Source organism: Podarcis tiliguerta (genome assembly GCF_965153285.1).
Source record: "Podarcis tiliguerta genome assembly, chromosome: 16".
Classification (NCBI taxonomy): domain Eukaryota; kingdom Metazoa; phylum Chordata; class Lepidosauria; order Squamata; family Lacertidae; genus Podarcis; species Podarcis tiliguerta.
The window spans coordinates 16,565,156-16,589,250 of NC_139549.1; the positions used below are offsets into that span (position 1 = coordinate 16,565,156).

Genomic DNA, 24,095 nt, shown 5'->3' on the forward strand with positions numbered 1-24,095 from the left:
GGAGGCAGAACTGAGCCGCCGCTAGTAGCCATCCATAGCCTTCTCCCAGAACTTGCCTGATCCTCATTTAAAGCCTTCTAGGTTGCTGGCCATTACTGTGTCCTGTGGCAGAGAGTTCCATAGGTTACATGCTGTGTGAAGAATTCCTTTTATCCATCCTTAATTTTCCAACATTCTTCTTCACTGGATGTCCACGAGCTGTGGTCGTAAGAGGGGCAATAATAATAATAATCCTCTATCCACTTTCTCCATGACATCCATTATTTTATAAACTTCTATCATGTTGCCTCTTCCTTGCCGTTTCTCTAAATTTAAATGTCCCAACACTTGGGTCGCTTTTTCCCTCTTGCAAGATTTTGCTCCGAAGCTGGTCTGAAGCCTGCCTTTTTTACAATGAGTTCTCTCAGCGCTGAGCTCCACGCCTTGCTGCGATGCCCTTAAATCACTTACTTAGCCTCTGTGCCCACTGCAGAACGCCACAGCCGTCTCCCCAGTCAACTGACCCAGATCGCACAACAATAGCAGAAAGAGGCTTTTGTGTTACCTTTTTTGTCAAAAACATCTTCCAACCTCCTTCGAAGGGAGCTGGTTGTGAATTCTGGGTCAGGGCTGCGTTCCACAGACATTTTGTTCAGTGCACAGTTTTTTTAAAAGGGAATTCTTCTCCCGCCCCTTTAAAAATCCTTAATTGCCCCTACGGCAGAAATGTGAAGCCAGTCTCACCCTTCACCCTAAGTCCCTGAGATGGGTTGCAATATTGGAACACACATTAAAAACAGTTCAGAACAACTTGTTGGCATCCATGTGCCTTGAAGGACAGTGGAGTGCACCTCCAGGGGTGAAGTCAAACCGCTCCATTAGCAGCACCAAAATGAGGGTGCAAGCCTGGGCAGTGCGCATGGTGGTCCTGGACTGCCCAGATGACAAGACACCTCCCCCCCCAGCCTTGCTTATGTGGTCCAAAGGAAAGCAGAGCAGTACTCCCAAGTACCCCAACTGCACTGGCTAGGAGTAATAAAAATAACTTTTTAATTACGATTTCAATTATATAATATGAGACATTTTGGATTGGAGAGTTCCAGTCCTCAGTTACGCCCGCCTTATTTCACTGGAAATTGTCTCTCCAAATTCAAAAATCTGGAAGCAGAAATTTTGGGTCACTCCAGAAAATGCAAGAGGCTCTCAGCTTGACACCTGGCTTTGCTCCGGCTGTGTAATTCTGGCACCTCCTGAAATGCGCTCCCCCCACCCAACCTAACCCCCAAAACGAATGTCCTCAAGGAACCTGCTGTGGCTCGCATCTCCCCCCCCCCCCGCCCCCTCCACACTCCAGCTGCAGATCCCCTGTTTAAAAAGACACGTTAGGTTTCTGCCTTGAAGGAGGGAGGAATAATGAGGGCTCTTTTATTGCATTTCTGGCTCCTGATGGTGGTGGCTTCTGCGAAGAGAGAGAGGCCCATTTCTTCCCCTTCCGCCCATAAACTGCAGCCAACGGGGAGGGCGGCCTGGCACTCCGCCACCAGAACTGGCAAGGAATGTAGCTTAGGGAAGAAGACGGCGGGGGGAGTAAAAACTAAGGGGGGAAAAACAGAAACACACTGAGCTCGCTCAGAGCCCGGGCTGCAGGCCCCGCAACTCAGACAAGATGGAGTGCTGGTAGCGGTTCATTGGGGGGTCTGCCCCGCAGGGTCCGTCCTCTCTGGAGCAGGTAACTGCTTGCAAGCTGGCAGCCTCCTCGGCCTCCTTGCCTGCCTTTCATTCTTCTCGCCTGGGCGGTGGTTTCCTTCCTTCCTTCCTGCTGTGCCAGCTGTTGAGTTATTTAAAAAAAAACAACTAACTTTTGAGCTTGCCTTGGTCAAAAGTTTTTCAGGATGCAGCTGAAAATCTTTCCGGGCGCATCGATGTGCCTGGTCCTCACAGCCTTGGCACGCTGGACCCAGTGGATCTCAGCCTGAGGTTGGATGGCTGTCTATCAGGGATTTATTAGCTGTGATTGCAGGGGGTTGGGCTAGATGACCCCTGGGGTCCTTTTCTTCTCTACAGTTCTGTGATTCTGGCCTTAAGGTCCTGGCGTAGCCAGCCATTATCTCAGGAAGCAGGACTTTAGCAGGCAGAGTTGAGAAAAAGGAGGAGGAGGATCAAGCCACCTGCTCTGCACCAGCCTGGTCCTGCGTCCATTCCTTAGCAGAGAGCCTCAGTTTACCCAGCTCTAAAATGGGCTTAAATTTGAAGACAGTGCAACTTTTGGGGAGGAGAGGGAGATTGGGATTTTTTTCTCTACAAATCAGTGCAGCTGTGCCCAGCTCAGGAGAGAGGGGACCTACATCCCCATAATGTCTTACCCACAGCTGCTAAGCTTTCGGTATCCCTTTTAGGTGGACCAATGGAATTAGATATAGGACTTAACTGTGCCCCTTTTGACTGTTGGTACCGAATTTGGATTTCTCCGAGCTTTTTTGGTGCATTAGCTGTGAGTCCCTGATGTGATTCCTCTAGCATTAAAATTTCAAAACTAGTGTGTGTTGTTCTGGTCATCCCATCAGATGGGATGGGGTTGGAGCAGTTCCCCTGTGTGGAGAGTCTAAGGCTATTGGGGGCTTTTTAGATTGGGGGGGAGAAAGATAACTGGGGGTGGAGGAGTGGACGGCATGAAAGAAATTTATAAATCAATGGTGTGATTGATCTATGTGACTGATCCACAATTTCAGACAACTGCATAGTTAAATGTGATGTTAGCAGTGGGGTTTTTTAAAGTGGGGGGTTGGACAACTCATGGGGGAGCAGATAACTGTTCATAGTTATCACCCACGAGAGCCAGGGGTGGAGAAGTGACTAGGACTTGGAAGACCTGGGTTCAAATCCCCACTCAGCCACAAAGCTCCATGGGCGACCATGGACCAGCCACTATTCCTCTCAGCCTCACCTCGCAGGGTTGTTGTGGGGATTAAATTAAGAAAGGGGAGAAAAATACGGGCTACAAAGGCAATAAAAATGAATGATAGGGAAATGGAATCTCCATGTTCAGCCCTGAAGGCCAGATGCTGAGGACAAATGATAAGGGGTGGTACGTCATCCCTATGCCCTGCTTGGGAACTGCCAGAACCAGCCTTCACTCCTTATCTCATAAAGAAGAGGAAAGTGAGGGTTGGAGTCAAAAATCAGATTTTCTAGGCATGAGAAGCCAGTGTGTATGGAGAATGCCAGTGCCATCACTCAGGAGAGACTTGGGGTCAACTCAAGGTAAGCATTTGAGGGAAATATCCACATTGGATGTTTGTGGGTTTGTGTTCTGCTCTGCGCAGCCATTAGGCTTCCTTTGTCTTTCCTCAACATGGACTAGAAACTTGGGGTGGGAGGACAACTTGCTTCCAGCTCAGCATGGCAGGAATGAAAAGCACTGTGGTAAGCAAAACTGTTGACTTGCCTTTACTGTTGAAAAAGAGGTCCTTGTGTCTCCCACCCAAATGCCTGCTAGCAGGGTCGGCAATCCCTAGGAGGAGCTGGGGGACTTGGGGAGTTGGGGCTGCGGACCAGCTGTTGTGGACCGCCGGGTATTTCATATATTCATTCGTGTGTTTGTATGACAGGAGAACATGGAATTTGTGACAGCTATAAAAGCAGATTTGCGCAGGGGGTTGGATTTAGATGACCCTTGGATGATTGAAACCTGGGAGTGGGGGGTCCTAGGTGGCTTTAGGAGAGGATTAGACACATTTGTGGAGGAGAGGGCCAGTGCTTTTGTTCCTGGGGGTGTGCAGGGGTACGCACACCCCTAAACGTTTGGTGAATCTTTGTACTTTTGTCCATTTACTGTACAGTGGTACCTCGGGTTGCAAACACCAGGTTACAGACTCCGCTAACCCGGAAATTGTACCTCAGGTTAAGAACTTTACCTCAGGATGAGAACAGAAATCGTGCAGCGGCATCAGCGGGAGGCCCCATTAGCTAAAGTGGTACCTCAGGTTAAGAACGGTTTCAGGTTAAGAACGGACAGGTTATGAATTAAGTTTGTAACCAGAGGTACCACTGTATTGTCTACTGTGACACTGGCTGACCAGAGTTTCAGGAAGAGGTTTTTCTCATCAGTGGATATCTGACCTCTTTACCTAGACATGGCAAGAACTGAACTTGGGATGTCTATGTGCAGGTGTGGCCCTCCACATCTCATTCCATATTGTACATTTCAAAAGCAGTCTACTATTTAGACTGCAATCCGATGTATTATTATCTTAATACAAGTCTAACTGAAGTCAGTGGGGCTTACTTCCAAGCAGAGATACCCAGGTTTGCACTATGAGTTATAAATTATAAGGTATCAAACCAAAAATAGCCACTGAGACATCTGAAACCTGAATACAGTGGTACCTCGGGTTACAGACGCTTCAGGTTACAGATGCCACTAACCCAGAAATAGTACCTCGGGTTAAGAACTTTGCTGCAGGATGAGAAGAGAAATTGCATGGCGGCAGTGGGAGGCCCCATTAGCTAAAGTGGTACCTCAGGCTAAGAACAGTTTCAGGTTAAGAACGGACCTCTGGAATAAATTAAGTTCGTAACCAGATGTGCCACTGTATTTATTTTCCCCGATTTGAACTATAAAATAGTGATTTTCTTGAGTCAAAATGAGAGTATCCCTAAACATTTTTTAGGGGGGGGGGAGCACTGGAGAGGGCTATCAACAGCTGCTCCTGAAGCCTGGCAGCTGCAGGAGGGGAGAGGACTCTTCTGCCTGGGTCCTGCTTGCGAGTTTATTAAATCTTGTTAGCTGCTGTGAGAAAAGGATGCTGCATTAGCTGGGCCATTGGTCTAATCCAGCGGGCTCTTCTTATGAATGCAGAATTTGGAGCCCACAGCATCATTTGCAGTGATTACCTTGGAGGGAGGGGATTTGTTTTGTTCTTCAAAGGAAGGCGGGTGGCTTCAATTAGCTAATGTCTGCTAAGTGCTTTTGAATATGGAAAATCTCTTAAGCGCTAAAAAAGCTTTTGCTGCCTGAGAAAGCCGGCTTTATTATATTTTTCAAGGTTTGTTTTTTTCAATTGCCAAATACCTCCTTAAAACCTTGCCTGTGGCAGATGTGTGTGTTGGGTAAATCCAGGAGAAAAATGAAGCTCATTGTTGGGTTTCAAAGCAACCGATGTTTTCCACAGGGGTGTTAGGGCTTGGGGATAATTTTGTTGGGGTTCTTTAAGTGCATGGCTCCATTGGATGTGATGTGTGGGGAGGGGAGGGGTCTTAGGCCTTGAGCAGTACTAGTGGGGACTATTTATTTTACAAAATTTATATACTTCTGGTTTGTAAAGTGGGGGGAATCAACAGTAGGTAAACAGAAATAAAGCACATGCCACTTCTACGTTTCTGGGTGGGCTTTGCCTAAACCAGTGTTTCCCAAACTTGGGTCTCCAGCTGCTTTTGGACTATTTAGTAAGTTTAAATGCTTTACTTACAAACTCCAAAGGTCACATTCATACGCTATTCCATGCAGCAACAATAAGAACACAGGTAGAAAATTATTGGGTTGCAAAATACCAATAAATACTTCTGAGCATGGGGCTGGGCTTGAAGCGGTCAAGCTCATATTTGTTGCCTGGTGAGTTTCACATAGTACAAGAGAGTAAACAAGGGAAGCTTCACTTCCTTCTTCAATGGAGGTGAAGCAGTATGACCTGAGTCTAGGAATACAGTTCCATGGTCTTAACCCCTTCATGCGTTAACTAGCCCTAAGCTTTCTAGTTATATTTGACTGCAATATTCCACAGTGGAGAGCTCCAAAAGGACCTCCCCAAAGTGGGTGAATGGTAAATGATGTTCACTGTGAAGTGATGCATGTTGTGGCAAAAATAATAATCTTAATTTCACATATGCGCTCATGGGGTCTGAACTGGTGGGGTCTGACCAGGAACGAGACCTTGGGGTCATAGTGGACAGCTCAGTGAAGATGTTGACCCAATGTGCCGCTGCTGTACAAAAGGCAGATTCCATGCTAAGGATCATTAGAAAAGGAACTGAAAGCAAAACTTGCCAGTATCATTATGCCGTTATAGAAATCTATGGTGTGACCGCATTTGGAATATTGTGCGCAATATTCTGGCCTCCTCACCTCAAAAAGGATCTTGTAGAGCTGGAAGAAGGTTCAGAAATGGCCAAGCAAAATGATTGAGGGAATGAAGCCACTCCCCTCTTGTGAGGAATGGTTGCAGCCTTTGGGACTTTGTAGTATAGAGAAAAGGCAAGCAGGAGGTGACATGGTAGAAGTTTACAGAATTATGCTTGGCAAGGAGAAAGAGGATAGAAAAAAAAAGTTTTCTCCCTCTCTCATAACAATAGAACTTGTGGAAATCCAATGAACTGGAACATTGGAAGATTCAGGACAGAGAAGATAGTTAAACTATGGAACTCCCTGCCACAGGAGGCAGTGACAGCTACCAGCTTGGATAGCTTTAAGAGAGGACTGGATAAATTCATGGCTGTCAATGTCTGCTAGCCACAATGGCTTTGCCCTGCCTCCACAGTCAGAGGCAGGAGTGCTTCTGAATCCCAGTTGCTGGAAACCACAGGAAAAGAAAGTGCTCTTGTACCTGAATCCTGCTAGACAGGCATCTAGATGGCCACTGTGAGAACAGGATGCTGGACTAGGTGAGCCCCTGGCCTGATCCAGCAAGGATCTCCTTATGTTCATTTTCCTTGCTGCTCCCAGCTCCCAAACCTATCACGCCTTCGAGACCGCGCTTCAAAAAAATATTGCTGGAACGATGGAAAGGGTGATTTTATCTCCCAAGAATTCAGCCTTGGCTTGGGTCTTTTTCAGCAAGAAGGGAGCCCAGTGCTGGTTGGCACACACTGGACAGAAAGCAGGAAGGGAGTGAGGCAGGGCCAGGGTGGAAGAAGAGGAGGAGTGTTTGGGATGATGGGGTGACGGGCAAGCACAACTGGTGATTTTTATTGGATGCAACATTTTGCCAAATTGGAAAAATGGATAATGAGATGGTGGGGGAGGGAACCCTTCTGACCTTTGAGCTTTGGGTGCCCTCCCATCTTTCCGGCGGGTTTTTCCTCAGAATCTTTTTTGTCTGGGTTGGTTACAAAGAAGTAATTAATCTTTTATTTCCATCCCTGCCGAAAGCCTTCATCGTTTTGCCTTGACTCCTCTGTGGTCAACCATGTGACTCAGAGGGCCTTCAGCTGTCAATGGTGGCCTTGTGCGAAGGAACAAAAGAGAACTTGATTTCTAGTTTGGGGGGAAATGGGGGGGGGAGAGATTTCTTCCCCCACCCCTGTGAATGAAAGGTCTCCTTGGTTGAAAGGAAAAAGATTCTGGAGGGAGAACTGGGGGACAACTCCGTGTCCCACTCCTCTCCCCCCCCCTCTCATTGTCAAAATAGAGATGGTCAGTGCTTTACATGGACCAGAACTGTGGAACTCCTTGCCTCATGAGGTTGGTTGTGTCCTTCTCTTGTTGTTCTTTGCTGGCTCAAGCTTTTTTTAAAAAACAAACAAACCAGCAGGCTTTTGTTTTGGCAGATGCCTATTGTTTTTCTGTCTGATTTTTCTGTTTTATCACTGGGTCCAATTTTTGAGGGAGGCCTGGAAGGGGATGGCAAGGAAGAGGGCCTTTTCAGGGGGCCCTCCCCATCTGTGGAATGCTCTCCCATAACCCTCCAACATTTCTCCGATGAAAATAGGGACGTCCCATTCCATAATGATAATTTTACTATTTATACCCCACACATCTTATTGGGTTGCCCCAGCAATCTGGGCAGCTTCCAAAATATATAAAAACACAATAGAACATTAAAGCTTTTTTAAAAAAACAACAATACTTCCCTATACAGGATTGCCTTCAGATGGCTCGGGGGCTGCATAACTCCATACCCTCCAACATTTCTCTGATGAAAATAGGGATGTCCTAAGGAAAAGCGGGACATTCTGGGATCCAGTCAGAAACTGGGACGGCTTCTCTAAATCAGGGACATCCTTGGAAAACAGGGACACTTGGAGGGTCTGCTTTCTGCCAGCAAGGTAAGCTTTGGACCTTCACTGGCATTTTTTCAAAGCCAGATAAAAAACTTTCTCACCCCCCCCCCCCAGATTTTTGGTAGACTCCAATGATGATGCTTTTAGGCAGAGCCACACATTGGAAAGTGCATGATTTCCCCCAGAGAATCCTGGGAACTGTAGTTCCCCTCACAGACCTACAGTTCTTAGTACCCTCAGCAAACTTAAGTTCCCATAATTATTTGGGATTTAAATGTATGCTGTGACTCTGTGTCCTATGCTGTTTGTGTGTGGCCAAAACTTCCTGGTGCTATTATGACAGATAAAAAGAGTGATGTTTTGTATATATTTTTCTGAACTTCATGTGTGAATGTGTCAGCATTATAATGTTCATGTTTTTAAACAGACTGTAAGTCTCTAGGAGGCCTTTGTGCAACAACTCAAGTACTATGACTAAATAATCATCTGATGAGCCTATCTCTGTTTTATCACATCTTGTGGTTTTATGGTGTGTTCTTGCATTATGCATCTGGCTTCAGTTATTTATTTCCAATATTTCTCCGCCTCCCTGTAACTCTGAGCTTCTCTGGGGGGCACACATATGACAGAGTTTAAAAAACAACATGGTATAAATGCATTTCCTGTCTAAATTGCGCCGAAGCAGAGATAAAAGCAGTAAAACCAACCAATTCCATGCTGTTAGGGTGTCAAAAATTGAAACTTGCACACAAAATTGGGCCTGGAAATAGTCCAGAAGCTGTTTTGTAGCTGGTGTGATCGGACCAGGACATCCTGCCCCTGTCAACAACCCTGTTTGGGATGCTACCCCCTTCTGCACGCAATAGATCACTGCAGTCTGCCAGAGAGTCTCTCTTGCAAGTTCCAAACTTCTACCCCTGTCCTGTGGAACAGCACCCCACACTTTCAGGAAACAGTCAAAGATATTCCTGTTCTGGCAGGTTTCCCCAGCTGGATAAATGGGTCTTTACCAGAAGTGTCCACCTGTTAGAGTTTTAGTCTTGCTATTGTTATCAGTTGGGGTGGGGAGGTAGGCTGTACGCTGAGACCCTGCTAACCCCTGGATCCAGCAAGAGTCAAAATTTAAGCCAGGGTAGCTCCTGGATGAGGCAATCGCCTGGATGATGGGTCATTAAAGGTAGCAAAAGGAAAGAGGATCTGTGTGAGATGGCAAATCCCTCAACTCACAGGTAGTTAGAAAGGCAGAGCGAGAGTTGAAAGTTGGAGCGATGTGTGCTGGGGGGGAAGCAGAAAACTGGGAGGCAGAGCAGTGTTTGGTTTTTGTTTGAATCCAAGGCTGTAGCTATGGAAGAAGAAGAAGAAGAAGAAGAAGAAGAAGAAGAAGAAGAAGAAGAAGAAGAAGAAGAAGAGTTTGGATTTGATATCCCGCCTTTCACTCCCTTTAAGGAGTCTCAAAGTGGCTAACATTCTCCTTTCCCTTCCTCCCCCACAACAAACACTCTGTGAGGTGAGTGGGGCTGAGAGACTTCACGGAAGTGTGACTGGCCCAAGGTCACCCAGCAGCTGCATGTGGAGGAGCGGAGACGCGAACCCGGTTCCCCAGATTACAAGACTACCGCTCTTAACCGCTACACCACACTGGCTCTCTGGGAGAAACAAGACGCTTTTGGGGGGTGATAATACTGTGAACCCTTCCATCGTAGGCTCAGGTTGCATGTATGTGTAAATAAACTATATAGCATAAAGACACCACAGTCTCTGCTGTGCCTCATTACCAAAAGAAAACAACACGAAGCTGCCTGGAACTCCTGGAATCTCGCCCTGCTGAGAGATTGGGGTGGAGAGCAACACTACAAATGTATTTGCTGGTTGTTGTTGGGTTTTGTTTTTGTTTTTTTGCATTAACTGTTTTAATTATTCTATGTGTAAATCATCTTGGGATAGTGGTTTAGAAAGTGTGCTGTAGTGCAGTTAAGAGTTATGAGAAATCTCCCACCCTGCCAAGCATCCCTTTCTTTGGACGGACAGAAAAATAGATGAAGGCTTTTCGGAGTGTGACTTTGGAGACCAGAGTTCGAATGCTCCGTCAACCACTGGGTGACCTCTGTTTCTGCCTGTGTGCGATCTGCAGCGGTCGCACAATAGAGGAGAAACAGATCCAGTGCGACTTGAAAAGTTTTATGAAGCTTAGAAAATGACGAGTTAAGGACTCTGTTGTGGGGCATTGCGACCTAACACGTGAACACACACTTCAGAAGCTTCTGGCCATTGCGCTGAATGGGGACGAAGACTGACACACCCAGCAGCAAACCCTGACCAAAATATCTCTAAACTAGACAAATTGTTTGCAAGGGAGAGACCATATATCAGTGTTCCTGTTCTGTGAATCAGGAAACCCTCAGAGAACCCTTGGTCTCCGCCATGACCTCGTAAACAACTATTCCCCTGGGCTCGGCTTTCTGGCGTTTGCTGGCTGGGGGGTCGTGTTGCTGGCCTGCCTTACTGGGCTGTTTTAGAGCTTGCAGCAAGATAATGCCTAAGAAGTAGTTTTGAAGCTCTCCCAGGTGCTGAATTGCCAGAAAATAGGAACAGCTGGAAGGCCTCTAGGTGCTCCCCTGGCAGAGTGGGTTTGGCAGTCCCTGGAGCTGGAAGGGAAGTGGGTCCCACAGCCTTCTGGAATTATTCCCCCCCCCCCCCCCATTCTGAGGTGCATCAGGCTGCCGCTGTTTTTGCATTCAGATTGACAGGCCTGGACACAATTCTCTGCCCCTTGATGGCAGCGGCACTTTATATAATCTGTTCACCAGTGAAAGGGACTCCCTCGGAAGGCGGTGGACTCTGCTTCATTGGAGGTTTTTAAACAGAGGGTGGATGGCTACCTGTCAGGGATCCTTTAGCTGTGCAATGCAGGGGGTTGGACTGGATGACCCTTGGGGATCCCTCCCAACCCTACAATTCTAATGATTCTATTTCTGCTTCTGCTCCCTGTTTTATTTGTGGCTGCTTATTCATTTTATGATGTCGGTTTATTTTGTTTTATTTATCGATTTATCGATAACTTCTTAATATACTTAAAAGACCACTGTAGACCGTTAAAATCATTAGCAGGGATACAATGACACTTGTAATGTGAAATGAATTTTGGTAACTCTGATTATATATAATATATAAAGCCCGGACTTTGAAAGTCATCTAATCTCCCTTGCTGTATTATACTGTATTGTTTAATTAGTGTTTTTATGGAGCAGTCAAGTAATTTCGTTGTCCCCGAAGGGGGCAATGACAATAAAGATGATATTATTATTATTATTATTATTATTATTATTATTATTATTATAGATGGATAATGGTAAAAGATGCAGGGGGGAAATTTTTTTTTTTTTTAATGGAACCCATGGAGGGAGGGGAGAGAGTCCGAAGGTTCGAAAGAGCCATTTTTATTTTTATGTTGGGGAAGGTTAAAGTTGTTGTGTATAAATATATTCAGGTAGGTAGCCATGTTGGTCTGACGCAGTTGAAAATTGATCCTGTGTATCTGAAGAAGTGTGCAAGCACACGAAAACTTATACCAAGAACAAACCTAGTTGGCCTCTAAGGTGCTACTGGACAATTTTTTTATATATTTCGATTGTATAAATATATGTTTTATTTATTTATTTATTTATTTATTTATTGTTAAATTTAATTGTGAGGTTATTATTTGCCACCCTAGGGCTAGGAGGACCTCAGTTGTACAAACTCTGTAGCTCCATGTTTGGTGACAGCAACTCCTGGATTCTGAACACTTTTGTTTTGTCCCTTGGGTGAATTTTCACCTCTCTCTCTCTCTCTCTCTCCTGTATATGTATATCCCCCGGACCCATCCTCCTTTTTCCTTTGTCATTTTAGGACACAAATGTTGACCCCCATCCCCGTCTCCAGAGCTACCTGGAGGAAGGGGGTTGTGGACTGCAGCTGCCCAGGACCACTTGGCAAAATCTCTCCCCACAAGCAGGGTTGCCCTTAAAAACACATCTCCAAGAGAATCCCGTGCACTGTGACTGGAAATGCTTACAATAAAGCTGCCTCAGATCTTCAGGGTCCACCAAGTACCTCGTGTGAGTAAATTATTCTTCCAGTGTTTACGATGTAGGGGCCATCTCCTCCCAACCCAATCCCATTACGCATGATTTTTTCCGGGAGAGTCTCTTAAAATCAACACACCTTGGAGGCTAGTCAGTCAAGGAAACTGCACCAGTTGAATTTCTGCCACAGGGTGATCCTCGGTTTGAAGGCTGGCTGTTCCAAGTCACACTTAAAAGAGCATGGACTCTCTAAGCATTTTCACATTACATGCGAATGCAGCCTAACAAGTTGAAAGCCTCCTGTTTGGATCGTTTCTCTGCTCATAGACTCTGGGAATGGGATGGAACGTCGTTATTGGCCGGGGGTGTTTTGTTAAAAAGTGAAATAGGGAAGATGTAAAATGAGAGTCTTTGGGGCCAGTGGGGCCCATTTGGAATTTGGAGAATGTGCTGTGGGCGCCAGCCACAAAATGGCTGCCCTGCAGGAGTGGCATAACACAAAATGGCTGCCGTGGGACCGGAGCATTATGGGTGCTACATCTGAATGAGCAGAAAGAGAGGCAGGAGGACCACAACATGGCATGGCTGTGCCCTCATGTCAGCGGGGAGAAAGACCCCTACAGCAGTCACTGCCACCTTCACTCTTAGAGACAAGCTCTTTGTACCTCTCCTCTGTTCAGAACAAAAAGGAGGGAGGGCATCCATTCTTGGCGCCCAAGGAAATGTGTGCATATATAAGGGGACATGTTCAGTGCAGGGGAGGCTGAGCAAACACAAGCAGTTGTGGATTTTTGAGGGGATATCTACTGAAACCTTTTGTGGGTGCCAAAGGGGGTCCTGGTAGTCACACTGGTGACCTTTGACCTCCCAAATGCTGCTGAACTACAACTCCCATCACCCTTCCACATTGACCATGCTTGCTAGGGCTGATGGGAGTTGTAGTTCAGCAACATCTGGAGGGCCAAAGGTTCCCTACCTCTGAACTAACAGAACTAAAGTTAAGGAGAGTCTGTTGCTGCAGGTGGAGTTGTAGTGACGGGACACTTCAATAAAGCTTTTCATGCAGGCCTCACTTCTGCTAAATTTCTGTCTTGGCAATTCAAAAGTGTCTCATTGGGCAAATCCTGTCTTGTAGATCTTCTGGGAAGATGGGATCATCTCTGGCTACCGTCACCCCAAAAGCTCTGCCTTGGATTGCGTCCTCAGCTCTTTTCAGCTGAACAACGAAACCATCAACATTTGGACACATTTTTTGCCGACGTGGTAAGTCTGCAGCCTCTTTCAGCCGCGTTCTGTGTAGTTACTTATCTCCTTGGCTTGCGGGTCACATAACTCCATACCTTCCAACATTTCTCTGATGAAAATAGGGACATCCTAAGGAAAAGCAGGACATTCGGGATCGAATCAGAAACCAGGATGGCTTTTGTAAATCTAGGACTGTCCTTGGAAAACAGGGACGCTTGGAGGGTCTGTATATGACTTTGGAAAGCTGGTACCACAGGATCAACTTCATCAATTTTGTTGAACCGATTAAATAGTTTCACTTGGATTTTGAATAAAGCATGCAGTTTAATTGTTCCTGTTTCGGATTTCATTGTGTTGTTACCTTCCTTACTGGGTTGTGCAAACTACAGTGGTGCCTCGCAAGACGAAAAGAATCCGTTCCGTGAGTCTCTTGGTCTAGCGGTTTTTTCGTCTTGCGAAGCAAGCCCATTAGCGGATTAGCGGATTAGCGCTATTAGCGGTTTAGCGGCTATTAGCGGCTATTAAAGGTTTAAGGGATTAGCGGATTAGCTGCTAAAAGGCTATTAGCAGTTTAGTGCCTTAGAAAAAGGGGGTGGGGAGCGAAAAAAAACCCCCAGGAATCACAAGACATTTTCGTCTTGCGAAGCAAGCCCATAGAGAAATTCGTCCTGCGAAGCACCTCCAAAATGGAAAACCCTTTCGTCTAGCGGGTTTCCCGTCTTGCGAGGCATTCGTCTTGCGGGGCACCACTGTACTATTCTGAACAATGCTTTTAGATAAGGTCACTGGGGACGTGTTTATGGAACCAAGGGGACTATGGGCTGAAAAGGTTTGGGAACCTCTGTCCCGTTGTCCTTCTCCTGGATGCCCTTTGCCCCTTGCAGGTATTTTCTGTGGCGCTTCCTGATGCTCTCCGACAGCCTGGACTTCTGGCGTGACACCTACAGCTGGCCTTTCCTGGCCTACATGGTGCTGGTGTGCCTCTACCCCTTCACCTCCAGCTGTGCCCACACGTTCAGCACCATGTCCACCCATGCCAGGCACATCTGCTACTTCTTGGACTACGGAGCGCTCAGTCTCTACAGTTTGGGTGAGGCAGCTTTCAAGTTGCTGGTGGGAGGGAGTTCCGTAGGTTAACTATGTGCTGCATTGAGGACTCCCTTTAATCTGTCTTGAATTTTCCAACAGAGGTTGAGCAAGTTTCTTCTCTGTTTATTATAGGCTGCGCTATCACATATGGAGCCTACGCAATGCCTGACGTCTGGGTGGACGGCCCTTTGCACCACTGCTTTGTCCCCCTGGCGGCCCTGAATTCCTTTATCTGCACCAGCCTGTCTTGTTACTCCCGGTAAGTAAGGCCAGTGCTTTTATTTTATTTTTTTAAGGAAAAAGAAGGAGCCGTTCCTCACCATGAAGTTTGTACTGTTATTGCCACACTTTAAACATTTGTGGGGGTGGGGGTGGAGAGAAGGCGCTGTTATTTCATAGCCTTGGGTGCCCCCAGAGAAAAAAAAGCACTGGGTAAGGCTTTTGTGCCGTGCCGAGGTCAGAGCTGAAATGAAAACAGTGTATCTTGCACAGATGTGAAGTTGTGGCATATCAGATTTCAAAAAAGGCTGCATTTTGGAGCTCAGTTTATTTTAAAGATCTGGACATTGCCAGCAAGGCAACCTTGGGCCAACTATGGCTTCAGATCCAGCGCTTTCTATAATTCAGAACCTTGTCAAACATCAAACAGGGAGTGAGACTATGCAGTTGATGTTTGCTAGCAAATATGAGTTAAAAAGCGGCACACTTTCCCCAAAACCACTTCAGCTCAAACCAAGAACTTTGCTAAATCATCCTCGCAGGATGTCTGTAGATTCACCTGCCACCAGATCATTAAGTAACCTTGAAACTGCAAATAGTTTTTGTATGTAGATTTAAAAACACAGAAGTTACCGATTATACTTTCAGCAGCCAGAAACACCATAGCCAGACACTGGAGAGACCTGTCAGGAGTAAGCATGGACCAATGGTACCAAATAGTATGGGAAACAGCCCTACTAGAAAAATTAACTAATAAACTGAAACTGACACGGGGACAAACAGAAGAAGACGCCTTCACCCCGGTATGGCTCCCCTTTATCACATACACAGCCCAACAGGACAATGACAATAATCCACCAACAGCATACAAATCAATATGGCTAACCTGATCCAAAACACCCACCCACCTCACTCACACAAGGAAACAAAGATCCCACAGCCAATCACAAGCAAACAATCACACCCTAGGCCAACCCCAACCTCTCTCACCACCAAAGGAACACAAGTGAACAACACAAGCAACGCTGACACCAAACTCTACATACATTAAACATAATAGAAACACCGCCACCCGACCCCACCCCATCCATCTTCCCTCTCTCCACCCCCCTTTCTTTTTTCTTTTTTCTCTTCTCCCCCTAATGCCTCAACAAATGAAACGGATTTGTAAAAATGTTACATGGGGGGGGGGGAATACGAGGCATTACACTTACTTCTGTAAAACAAGAAAATCAATAATAATAATAATAATAATTACAAAAAAGAAGAAGTTACCGGTTATATGACAGGAAGGATTTGTGTCAGGTGGGGATGGATGAGAAGAGAACAAGGGGAAATGGAGATGTCCTGTCCTACCACCAACCATATACCTGGAATGGGGGGTCCCTTTGCTGTTAAAAAAGAAAGAAAGAATGCAAAATAAATAAACAATAAATCACTAGGTGAAAGAAGCCTGGGGCAAGGGTCCTGGGGCAAGGGTCCATTAAGGTTGACATTACATGTCCCTGGCCTGATATCTGAGCTGCAGAAGTGCAACCCACCCAGCCTGATTTCAGGTGAGGTTGGAGTTCTGGGACTGAAAGTGCTGGGGTTAGGATTCCTCCAGTGAGACTCTGGCTGAGAGGGCCTTTGGGCTCACACAGTTGCAGGGGTTGGACTAGGTGACCGTTGGGTTTCTTCCAAATCTACAGTTCAATGGCTCTATGACCGCTGAAGTCCCAGTGCATTCAGCAGCACTTACTCCTGTGCAAGCGCACTGAGGTTTATAGAAGACTCCTACTCACGTCTGCTCAGAAGTGAGCCCCATTGACTTCAATGGGGTTTACTTCTAGGTTAAGTGGCAGCCTAAGTTGTCCTGGCCCTGAGTTTGCTGCGTGGCTGCAGGCCTCCATTTTCTGAATCAATGCCTATCTTCAGAATGTAGATTAAAAATAACAACAACAACAACAACAACAACAATAATAAAGTACACCTCTCAAGGAGCCCCAGGTAGCAAACAGATACACAATTTAAAAAACAAAGCCAAAGGTTTCTAAAACAGATCAGGATGTTCTTAAAGCAATTACAAGCAATTACATTTGAAAACATCCTTCTGCCTGCTGATCTTGAGGTTGCTAGGAACGGTATCTTTCAGCCACCAAGTGCCAAGGCAAACAGGAATGTTTTCAAATTCCTCCTGCAAGTTAATATTTATTCATTCATTGTTTCTGAAGGCAGCCCTCTTTTTAGAAGCTTTTAATGTATGTATGTATGTATGTATGTATGTATGTATGTATGTATGTATGTTTCCTTCCTTCCTTCCTTCCTTCCTTCCCACGGAGCTCGAGGTGGTTTTCATGGCTCTCCCTCTCATTTAATCTCCACAACAACTACTCTGTGAGGTAGGCTAGGCTGAGAGTGAGTGACTGTCCCAAGACCACTCAATTAACTTCATGGCGGAGTGAGGGATTTGAACCCTGGTTTCCCAGATCCTGGTCCAACGCTCCAGCAACTACGCCACACTGAGTGATGGAGACAGACACATTGTGCTGGGAAGGACATTCCACACCTGGGGAACTCAGACAGGTAGCTGGGGGGGGGGCAGGCGGACACAGTGGCTTGAGCGCCTGCAGGCTCCACACTGACCGAAACGGCAGCGTGGGACTTGCGTCCTGTGGAGGCTCCACGCAGCATGCTCTGCTCTGGTTTGCCCTGCCCCGTAGGCAGCTTGCCCTGCCCCCAGATTCAGGGTGCGTATGCCGCGCCCGAGCAGCTAGCTACATCGCTGGGGGGAACTACCACTGAAAAGTCCCCCATCATGAGGTCAGTGCCAACTGGGCAACTGCCCTCTTACAAGGTTGTTGTAGATGAAGTGCCAGGGGGCTGTTTTAAAGCCCAATCTAGATGCTCTGTTTCACGCCAGAGATTCAAAACTGCTACTCCACCCTAACCTGACTTTTTTTCTTCATAGGCTGTTTTCACCACCTTTTAATTGGAACTTTTATTTTCCTCCTGTTGGTCTCCTGGTCTAGATTCCTGGAACTGGAGTGTCCTTCTTTGTGCAAGATCTTGAGGACTACAGCCTTCGCTTACCCTTTCCTCTTTGACAACATTCCATTGTTCTACAGGGTAGGATGACGGTGGGGGCAATGTAGCCTTGGGGGTGGGGGGCTCTGCTGGAAGAGGGTTGTCAGGGGCTCCAGTCAGAGGCAATAATGCATCTGAACAGCAGGTGCTGGAACCGCAGGAGGGGAGAGTGTGGTTCTTATGCTCAGCTCCTGTTTGCTGGGTTCCCTGGTTGGCCACTGTGAGAACAGGACGCTGGACTATATGGGTCACTGGCCTGATCCTGCAGGGCTGTTCTTACGTTCATATATTTTTTTACTTTGGCCTCTAAGGACTGAATGTGCAGTTTCCCCTACCTTCACAATCGCATACCAATAATCCAGATTAGTCCCAATAGTTTTTGGGATGAGCCTCCCCACACCCAAGTCTTGCTATGCCATGCAGATGCAAATTCTTGCCTTCATTTCTTTCCTCTCCTCATGGTGCCACAGGAAGCAGGTGGCTTCGCTCCTCATGCTGTCCCCTAAAGCAGGTAGCTTTGGCATGGTGTCGCTGTTCCTCCCCTCCAGGGCCACCCTTCCTGGCTGACTCATGCCACTTCCTTACCTTTCAGCTCTTGTTCTGCTTTGGTGAAGACTGCGCCTGGAATGACTCCGTCCCTGGTTACTTCTACCACCTTCTTTTCGCAGCCCTTACCGGCTTCCTCTTTGCTTCCCACCTGCCGGAGCGCCTGGCCCCTGGGCGCTTCGATTACATTGGTAAGAGAAGGGGGGATGGGGTGGGCCGGGGTGGAGATAATTGAATCTCTGCAACGGGGTTGCTCTGTCCCAGCTCCTGCCAACCTAGCAGTTCGAAAGCACACCAGTGCAAATAGATAAATAGGTACCACTGCAGTGGGAAGGTAAACGACATTTCCGTGTGCTCTGGTTTTTGTCATGGTGTCTGGTTGTGCCAAAAGCAGTTTAGTCCTGCTGGCCCGGAAACCTGTCTGTGGACAAACGCTGGCTCCCTCGGCCTGAAAGCAAGATGAGCGCCACAACCCCATAGTCGCCTTTGTCTGGACTTAACTGTCCAGGGGTCCTTTACCTTTACCTTAATCAAGTCCAAAGTCAGAAGTGGGAAATGTTTCTAAGTACCACTTACCGGAAACCACAGGAGGAGAGAGTGCTCTTGGGCTTGACCGATAAAGGCATCTGGTCGGCCACGGTGAGAACAGACTGGATGGGCCATTGGCTTTATCCAGCCCCGGTTCTTCTTCTTCCTCCCCACGGAGGACCTTAAGGTCCACAAATGACAACATTTTGAAGGTCCCAGGTCACAAAGTGGTTAGATTGGTCTCAACTAGGGCCAGGGCCTTTTCAGTACTGGCCCCAATTTGGTGGAACGCTCTTCTCACAAGAGACTAGGGCCCTGTGGGACTTGACATCTTTCCACAGGGCCTGCAAGACAGAGCTGTTCTGCCTGACCTTCGGTTTGGACTCAGTCTGACCCTTATGTTTCTCTCCCCTTATGGTCTTGATTTATTGGCTACTTTTAAAATGAGGCTGCATTTTAAATTGCACTTTAACCTGTATTTTAAATTCCCCCCCCCCATTATGTTTTTACTGTGATTTTATTGTTGTTAGCCACCCTGAGCCTGGCTCTGGCCGGGGAGGGCAAGGTATAATAATAATAATAATAATAATAATAATAATAATAATAATAATTCCCTTCCTCCCGCCACAGGACACAGCCACCAGCTCTTCCACATCTGTGCTGTCGTGGGCACCCATTTCCAACTGGAATCTGTTTTATGGGACTTGCATTCACGCCGGGCCTGGCTGAGTGCTCACGCCCCGGCAGCCACTTTCACCCGGACTTTTGCCATCCTCGGAGCTGCCCTGCTGGGCAACCTCGCACTTGTGGCTGCCTTCACCATGGTCCTTCTCCGGTCCTCCGGCACGACGCTGATTCTGCAGAGCAACATCCCCGAGGTGGAGCGGCCCAAGGAGCAGTGACAGAGCCCTCTCTGGCGGCACTCTGGCTTTGGTTTCTCTGAGGGACCTTTGTTCCGCCTCCTTCAGGCGGCGACTCCTTTGGGAGCCCCTGGGGTGAGCGTTTTCTCTGCTGTCGCACTTTATACCTCAGTGTTCTGTGTTCCAGAGGAACGTGGCGCCTGTGTCAGAAGGTGGGGGGATCCTTTTGAATGTTCCTTCTAAGTTTGAGCACTTTAAACATTTGGTTGGGACTCAACTGTTCGCGGGTGTGCAGCGCGGAGACCCACAACTGAATGCCTCCCCCCACAGTATGTCAGAGAAGTGGACTTGGGTTTCTGCCTGGGACGGCCATTGCTGGCTCTCTCTCCTACCACACAGAGCCTGATTTCCACTTTCCATCCAGCTCTGCTTCCAGGGGTGCTAAATTCTAAATATCTGGGCACCGCGTCCTTTCTCTTCAGATGTTCTCCTCAGAAGAGTTGCTGTTGCACTGAGAGTCCTGCTCACGGGCTTCCCATTGTGGGTATCTGGTCGGCCATTTTGAGGACAGGATGCTGGGCTAGAATGGGCCTTCAGCCTGATCCAGCTCCAGGCCTCTTCTGATGTTCTTACATAACTCTTGCTTCCAATGATGGCAAGCAGATACCTCCAGGGAAAGGGTGAAGGCATCCTGTATTCTGAGGGAGGCTTCCTCTGAACATGGAGCCTAGACCTGCTCGCTATCCATTTTTCTCTCCCCCTTTTAAACCACCCACACTTCAACACACCTTGGGGCAACAAATTCCATCCATTAATCCTGCATCGTACAAGGAAGGCCCTCCTTTCTATTCGTCAACCTCCAACCCATTTTTCTCGAGGGACTTCCCTCACACTTCTTGCATTCTGTCTCAGATTCTCCAGCTGTGGCTGGGACACAGACTAGATGAGAAGATCCCTTCCGATTCTACTATCCTGTGATTCTCATGTGACACAAGAGGGTGGAGGCATCCTCTGTGGGCCAAAACCCCAGAAAGAGAGGACTCTCTCCACACTTGGCGCAAGAGAATAGCACCGCCCACAAAAGAACTAAGCGTGTGTGCCTTTCTTTTGGATTGCACAGCTTATTTGTTGCACGAAAACCCAAATGGCATCTCTCCCCACCCCAAGTTGCACTCATTAATTGTTAACCAGTTATTGGGAAGTTCCCCAATAATGAAGAGAGGAGATTCTGAGTGAGTGCAACTACCATAGTTGGGTGCCATTGTGAGGGGTTTTTTTACGCAAGAAGGCCCCAGCCTAAATCCGTTTGCGGTAAGAAATGAGAGCAACAGCAGGATGAGAATTCTCTGTGCCTCCTGTAAGCAAGATTAGACAAAGAATGGGCTCAGAATGCAAAAGATGGTTGAATGCTGGGACGATCCATAAAGGTGCACAACTGCGATGGATTAAGCTGGCGGTTCCCAAACATTTTTGGTCCATTCCCCCTTGGTTCCATAAACTCATCCCCAGAGGGCCCCCCTCATTAAAAAAATCCTTCGGAATAGCAGTTTGCACAGCCCACGAAGGAAGTTCATAACACAATAAAAATCTAAGCAGCAGCTATTAATTGCATATTTATTCAAAATCCAGTTGAAACTATTTATGTAGTTCATTTAATTCAACAACAACAACAAAATCATCATCATCATTTAATTTATATCCTGCCCAGCCATTCTGGGCGGCTTACAGCATATATAATCAAACATTATAATCAAACAGAATATACTATACAGGCAACAAACAAACCAATAAATCAATAGAAACCAATAATAACAACAATAATAACAACTATAGTAAACAGTTTACAGTTATACCCAAATTAAAATAACTGCCAACCCCAACTAAACATTTCCAGTGAGACCAGCTTTTCACAGTCTGATAGTCATTTACACCTCCAGCACCCTCTGCCACTCGCTTGTTTCTTAGCCCCCCAAGTAATCCCCCTACCCCACCCCCACAAAGGGGGTGTACCATCCACTTTGGGAACCATTGCCTAAGGCACCTGTTTTGCAACTAGTGGGTTGGGATGACCTACAGACCTAGTTGGGTTGCACTAGCAGCACAATCATGATAACCAGTTGCTGGCAGGGGCTTATGGGAGTCGTAGTCCAAAACAGCAAGCAGGCAGAAGATTGAGGGGAAAGCTGCAATATACAAATACTTTTAAAAATACTAATAATTAAGAAGTGGGGTCTCCCAATGTATGTCTGGGCTAAAAATGGGTTCTGGGTCTGAGAAGGTTGGAGACTGCTGAACTCAAAGTTTTGCGGACTCTCCATCGCTAGAGATCTTCAAGCGCAAGTTGAGGAAATATTTGGCTGAGTGGCGCTGACATGGATCTGATTCACGAGGCAAGATGGGTAGCTGGATGAGGCCAAGAGCCACTTCCGTTCCTGTCTTTCCAGGCTGCCCATCAGTAGGGATGAAAGATGGAGATGTTGCCAAGACCAGCAGAATCTGAAGGCCACAATGCTTAGCTTGTGGCTTGTCTAGGATCACGACTAGAGGAAAGTATTCTCTGCAGACTCATTCCTTTCACTACAGAAACCCCAAGATGTCCCATATTTTGTACGAGGAATGAGATCCAAACCAAGGAAACCCCAGACTTGCAAATCCGAGGATGTAGAATTGCAGATCCTTAGCTGTCCTAGCAAGCTTATAAGGAACACAACCCTGGTGGGACATTGTGTCTGGACATTCCCAGACCTGATAGGAAATTCTGTCCAGATGTTCCCAGAAAAATGAAAGTCCAAAGGATGTAGTGGGAGATATACTTTTGAGCGTTTGAGGCTGTTTTTAGTGTGTTCTTGAAGAGGGTGGAGCCTGGAGAAGGCCGGTGGCTCATTAGCTGATGGTGCTAATTGTTTGACTGTTAATTATCAGAGCCGGGTTGGCTGAGAGGCATGAGGGTCCTGATAATGGAGATGGAGTTTTAATACGGTTTCCTGGAGGTGTTTTTACGAAGGATCTAGCGTTGGAGCATATAGTTGTGGTATCCAATATGGAAAGTGGGGCCCTGTCTTCACTTAGCTTGTTCCTTGCATTACGCCCAGTTCAACCAACCTGGGCGATGGACATTTGCAGGCTGAACTTGAGTGACCGTGAACTGGATTTTCTAGATTGATCAGAATCAGCATTTGTGGCTTTGGGCTGGTAGTGGTAGAAATTGTCCAAAGCCTTCCATTATCCACTTTGCTGCTAACTAACAATTACCGTATTTTTCGCTCCATAAGACGCACCAGACCATAAGACGCACCTAGTTTTTAGAGGAGGAAAACAAGGGAAAAAATATTCTGAATTCCAGAAGCCAGAACAGCAAGAGGGATTGCCGCTTTTGCTGCGATCCGTCTTGCTGTTCTGGCTTCTGGGATAGCTGCGCAGCCTGCATTCACTCCATAAGACGCACACACATTTCCCCTTACTTTTTAGGAGGGAAAAAGTGCGTCTTATAGAGCGAAAAATACAGTAAGTAGCATGCAAACTCAACAAGCACAGTTTTTGTGGATCGCAGCAGGCAGGGGTGAAAGCCACAGGAATAGAGAGAGTTGCTTTTGTGTTCAGGGCCTGTTTGCCAATTTCCCCACAAGCATATAGAGGAGGGAGAAAGGTTGTTTTCTGCTGCTCCAGAGAAGCAGACATGGAGCAATGGATCCAAACTACAAGAAAGAAGATTCCACCTAAACATTAGGAAGAACTTCCTGACAGTAAGAGCTGTTCGACAGTGGAATTTGCTGCCAAGGAGTGTGGTGGAGTCTCCTTCTTTGGAGGTCTTTAAGCAGAGGCTTGACAACCATATGTCAGGAGTGCTCTGATGGTGTTTCCTGCTTGGCAGGGGGTTTGAATCGATGGCCCTTGTGGTCTATTCCAACTCTATGATTCTATGATTCTATCTGGTTGGCCACTGTGAGAACAGGATGCTGCACTGAAGGAGCCTGATCCTTGGGGTCCCTTCTGACTCTACAATTCTATGATTTTATGGCCAGATGGGCCTGATCCAGCAAGCTCTTGTTATGCTCTTATGTTGCCTTAACAGCAATGCCACTGCTAATGGTGTGGAGCAGTTCTGTGGTTGGGAGATGAGCCAGGCAGAGGAAGAGATCTCTTTCTAGAACTCTCTGTGCCTCCTTGAGTGATAAGCAGAGAGCAACTCCTTAATTGTGATAAGTGAGGCTTTCTCTTTTATTCTACCCAAATCAGACAGAGATAAGAGCGCAACCCCGCTCCTCTGGGTTTTAGGACCTCGGAAAGAAAGTTCATTGAACCCTTGTAAGTTCAATGGCAAACAAAAAAGGCCAGTAACAGATTACTCTTGGTCACCTCTCTTTCCCAGCAGAAGCAGGAGCACCAGATTGAGACCTTTAGAGGCCCTGAGCACTGAAAAGGTGCTGCCGCTACGTAATTCAAAATAAAAATGGCATGGGGGAGGACTATATAACTCTTGGGGTCCCTTCTAACTCCACAATTC

At 46.9% G+C, this 24,095-nt stretch overlaps 1 protein-coding gene across 4 annotated transcripts; it reads left to right on the forward strand.

The window, feature by feature from the left end:
• The first annotated feature begins 1,437 nt into the window (after positions 1 to 1,437).
• Positions 1,438 to 21,387, forward strand: PAQR6 (progestin and adipoQ receptor family member 6). Of its 4 annotated transcripts, none has more exons than XM_083417218.1 (8): positions 1,438 to 1,708; positions 11,863 to 12,071; positions 13,174 to 13,301; positions 14,168 to 14,373; positions 14,505 to 14,631; positions 17,603 to 17,699; positions 18,250 to 18,394; positions 19,362 to 21,387. In XM_083417218.1, exons 2-8 carry the CDS (start codon positions 12,021 to 12,023, stop codon positions 19,631 to 19,633), a joined length of 1,026 nt encoding a protein of 341 aa, XP_083273344.1. In that variant the 5' UTR covers positions 1,438 to 1,708; positions 11,863 to 12,020; the 3' UTR covers positions 19,634 to 21,387. The 4 variants fall into 4 exon arrangements, with proteins under 4 accessions (XP_083273344.1, XP_083273346.1, XP_083273345.1 ...); XM_083417220.1 differs by lacking the exon at positions 1,438 to 1,708 and adding an exon at positions 1,835 to 1,956; XM_083417219.1 differs by lacking the exon at positions 1,438 to 1,708 and adding an exon at positions 2,663 to 3,240.
• Positions 21,388 to 24,095: the final 2,708 nt, after the last annotated feature.

What these genes read in the sequence shown, in the direction of transcription:
- PAQR6 (XM_083417218.1), top strand. Translation starts at nt 12,021, where the DNA reads ATGCTTACAATAAAGCTGCCTCAGATCTTCAGGGTCCACCAAGTACCT. An exon ending in GGGTCCACCAAGTACCTCGT is followed by an intron (nt 12,072 to 13,173) that starts GTGAGTAAATTA and finishes CCTGTCTTGTAG; the next exon opens with ATCTTCTGGGAAGATGGGAT. An exon ending in TGGGCGCTTCGATTACATTG is followed by an intron (nt 18,395 to 19,361) that starts GTAAGAGAAGGG and finishes CTCCCGCCACAG; the next exon opens with GACACAGCCACCAGCTCTTC.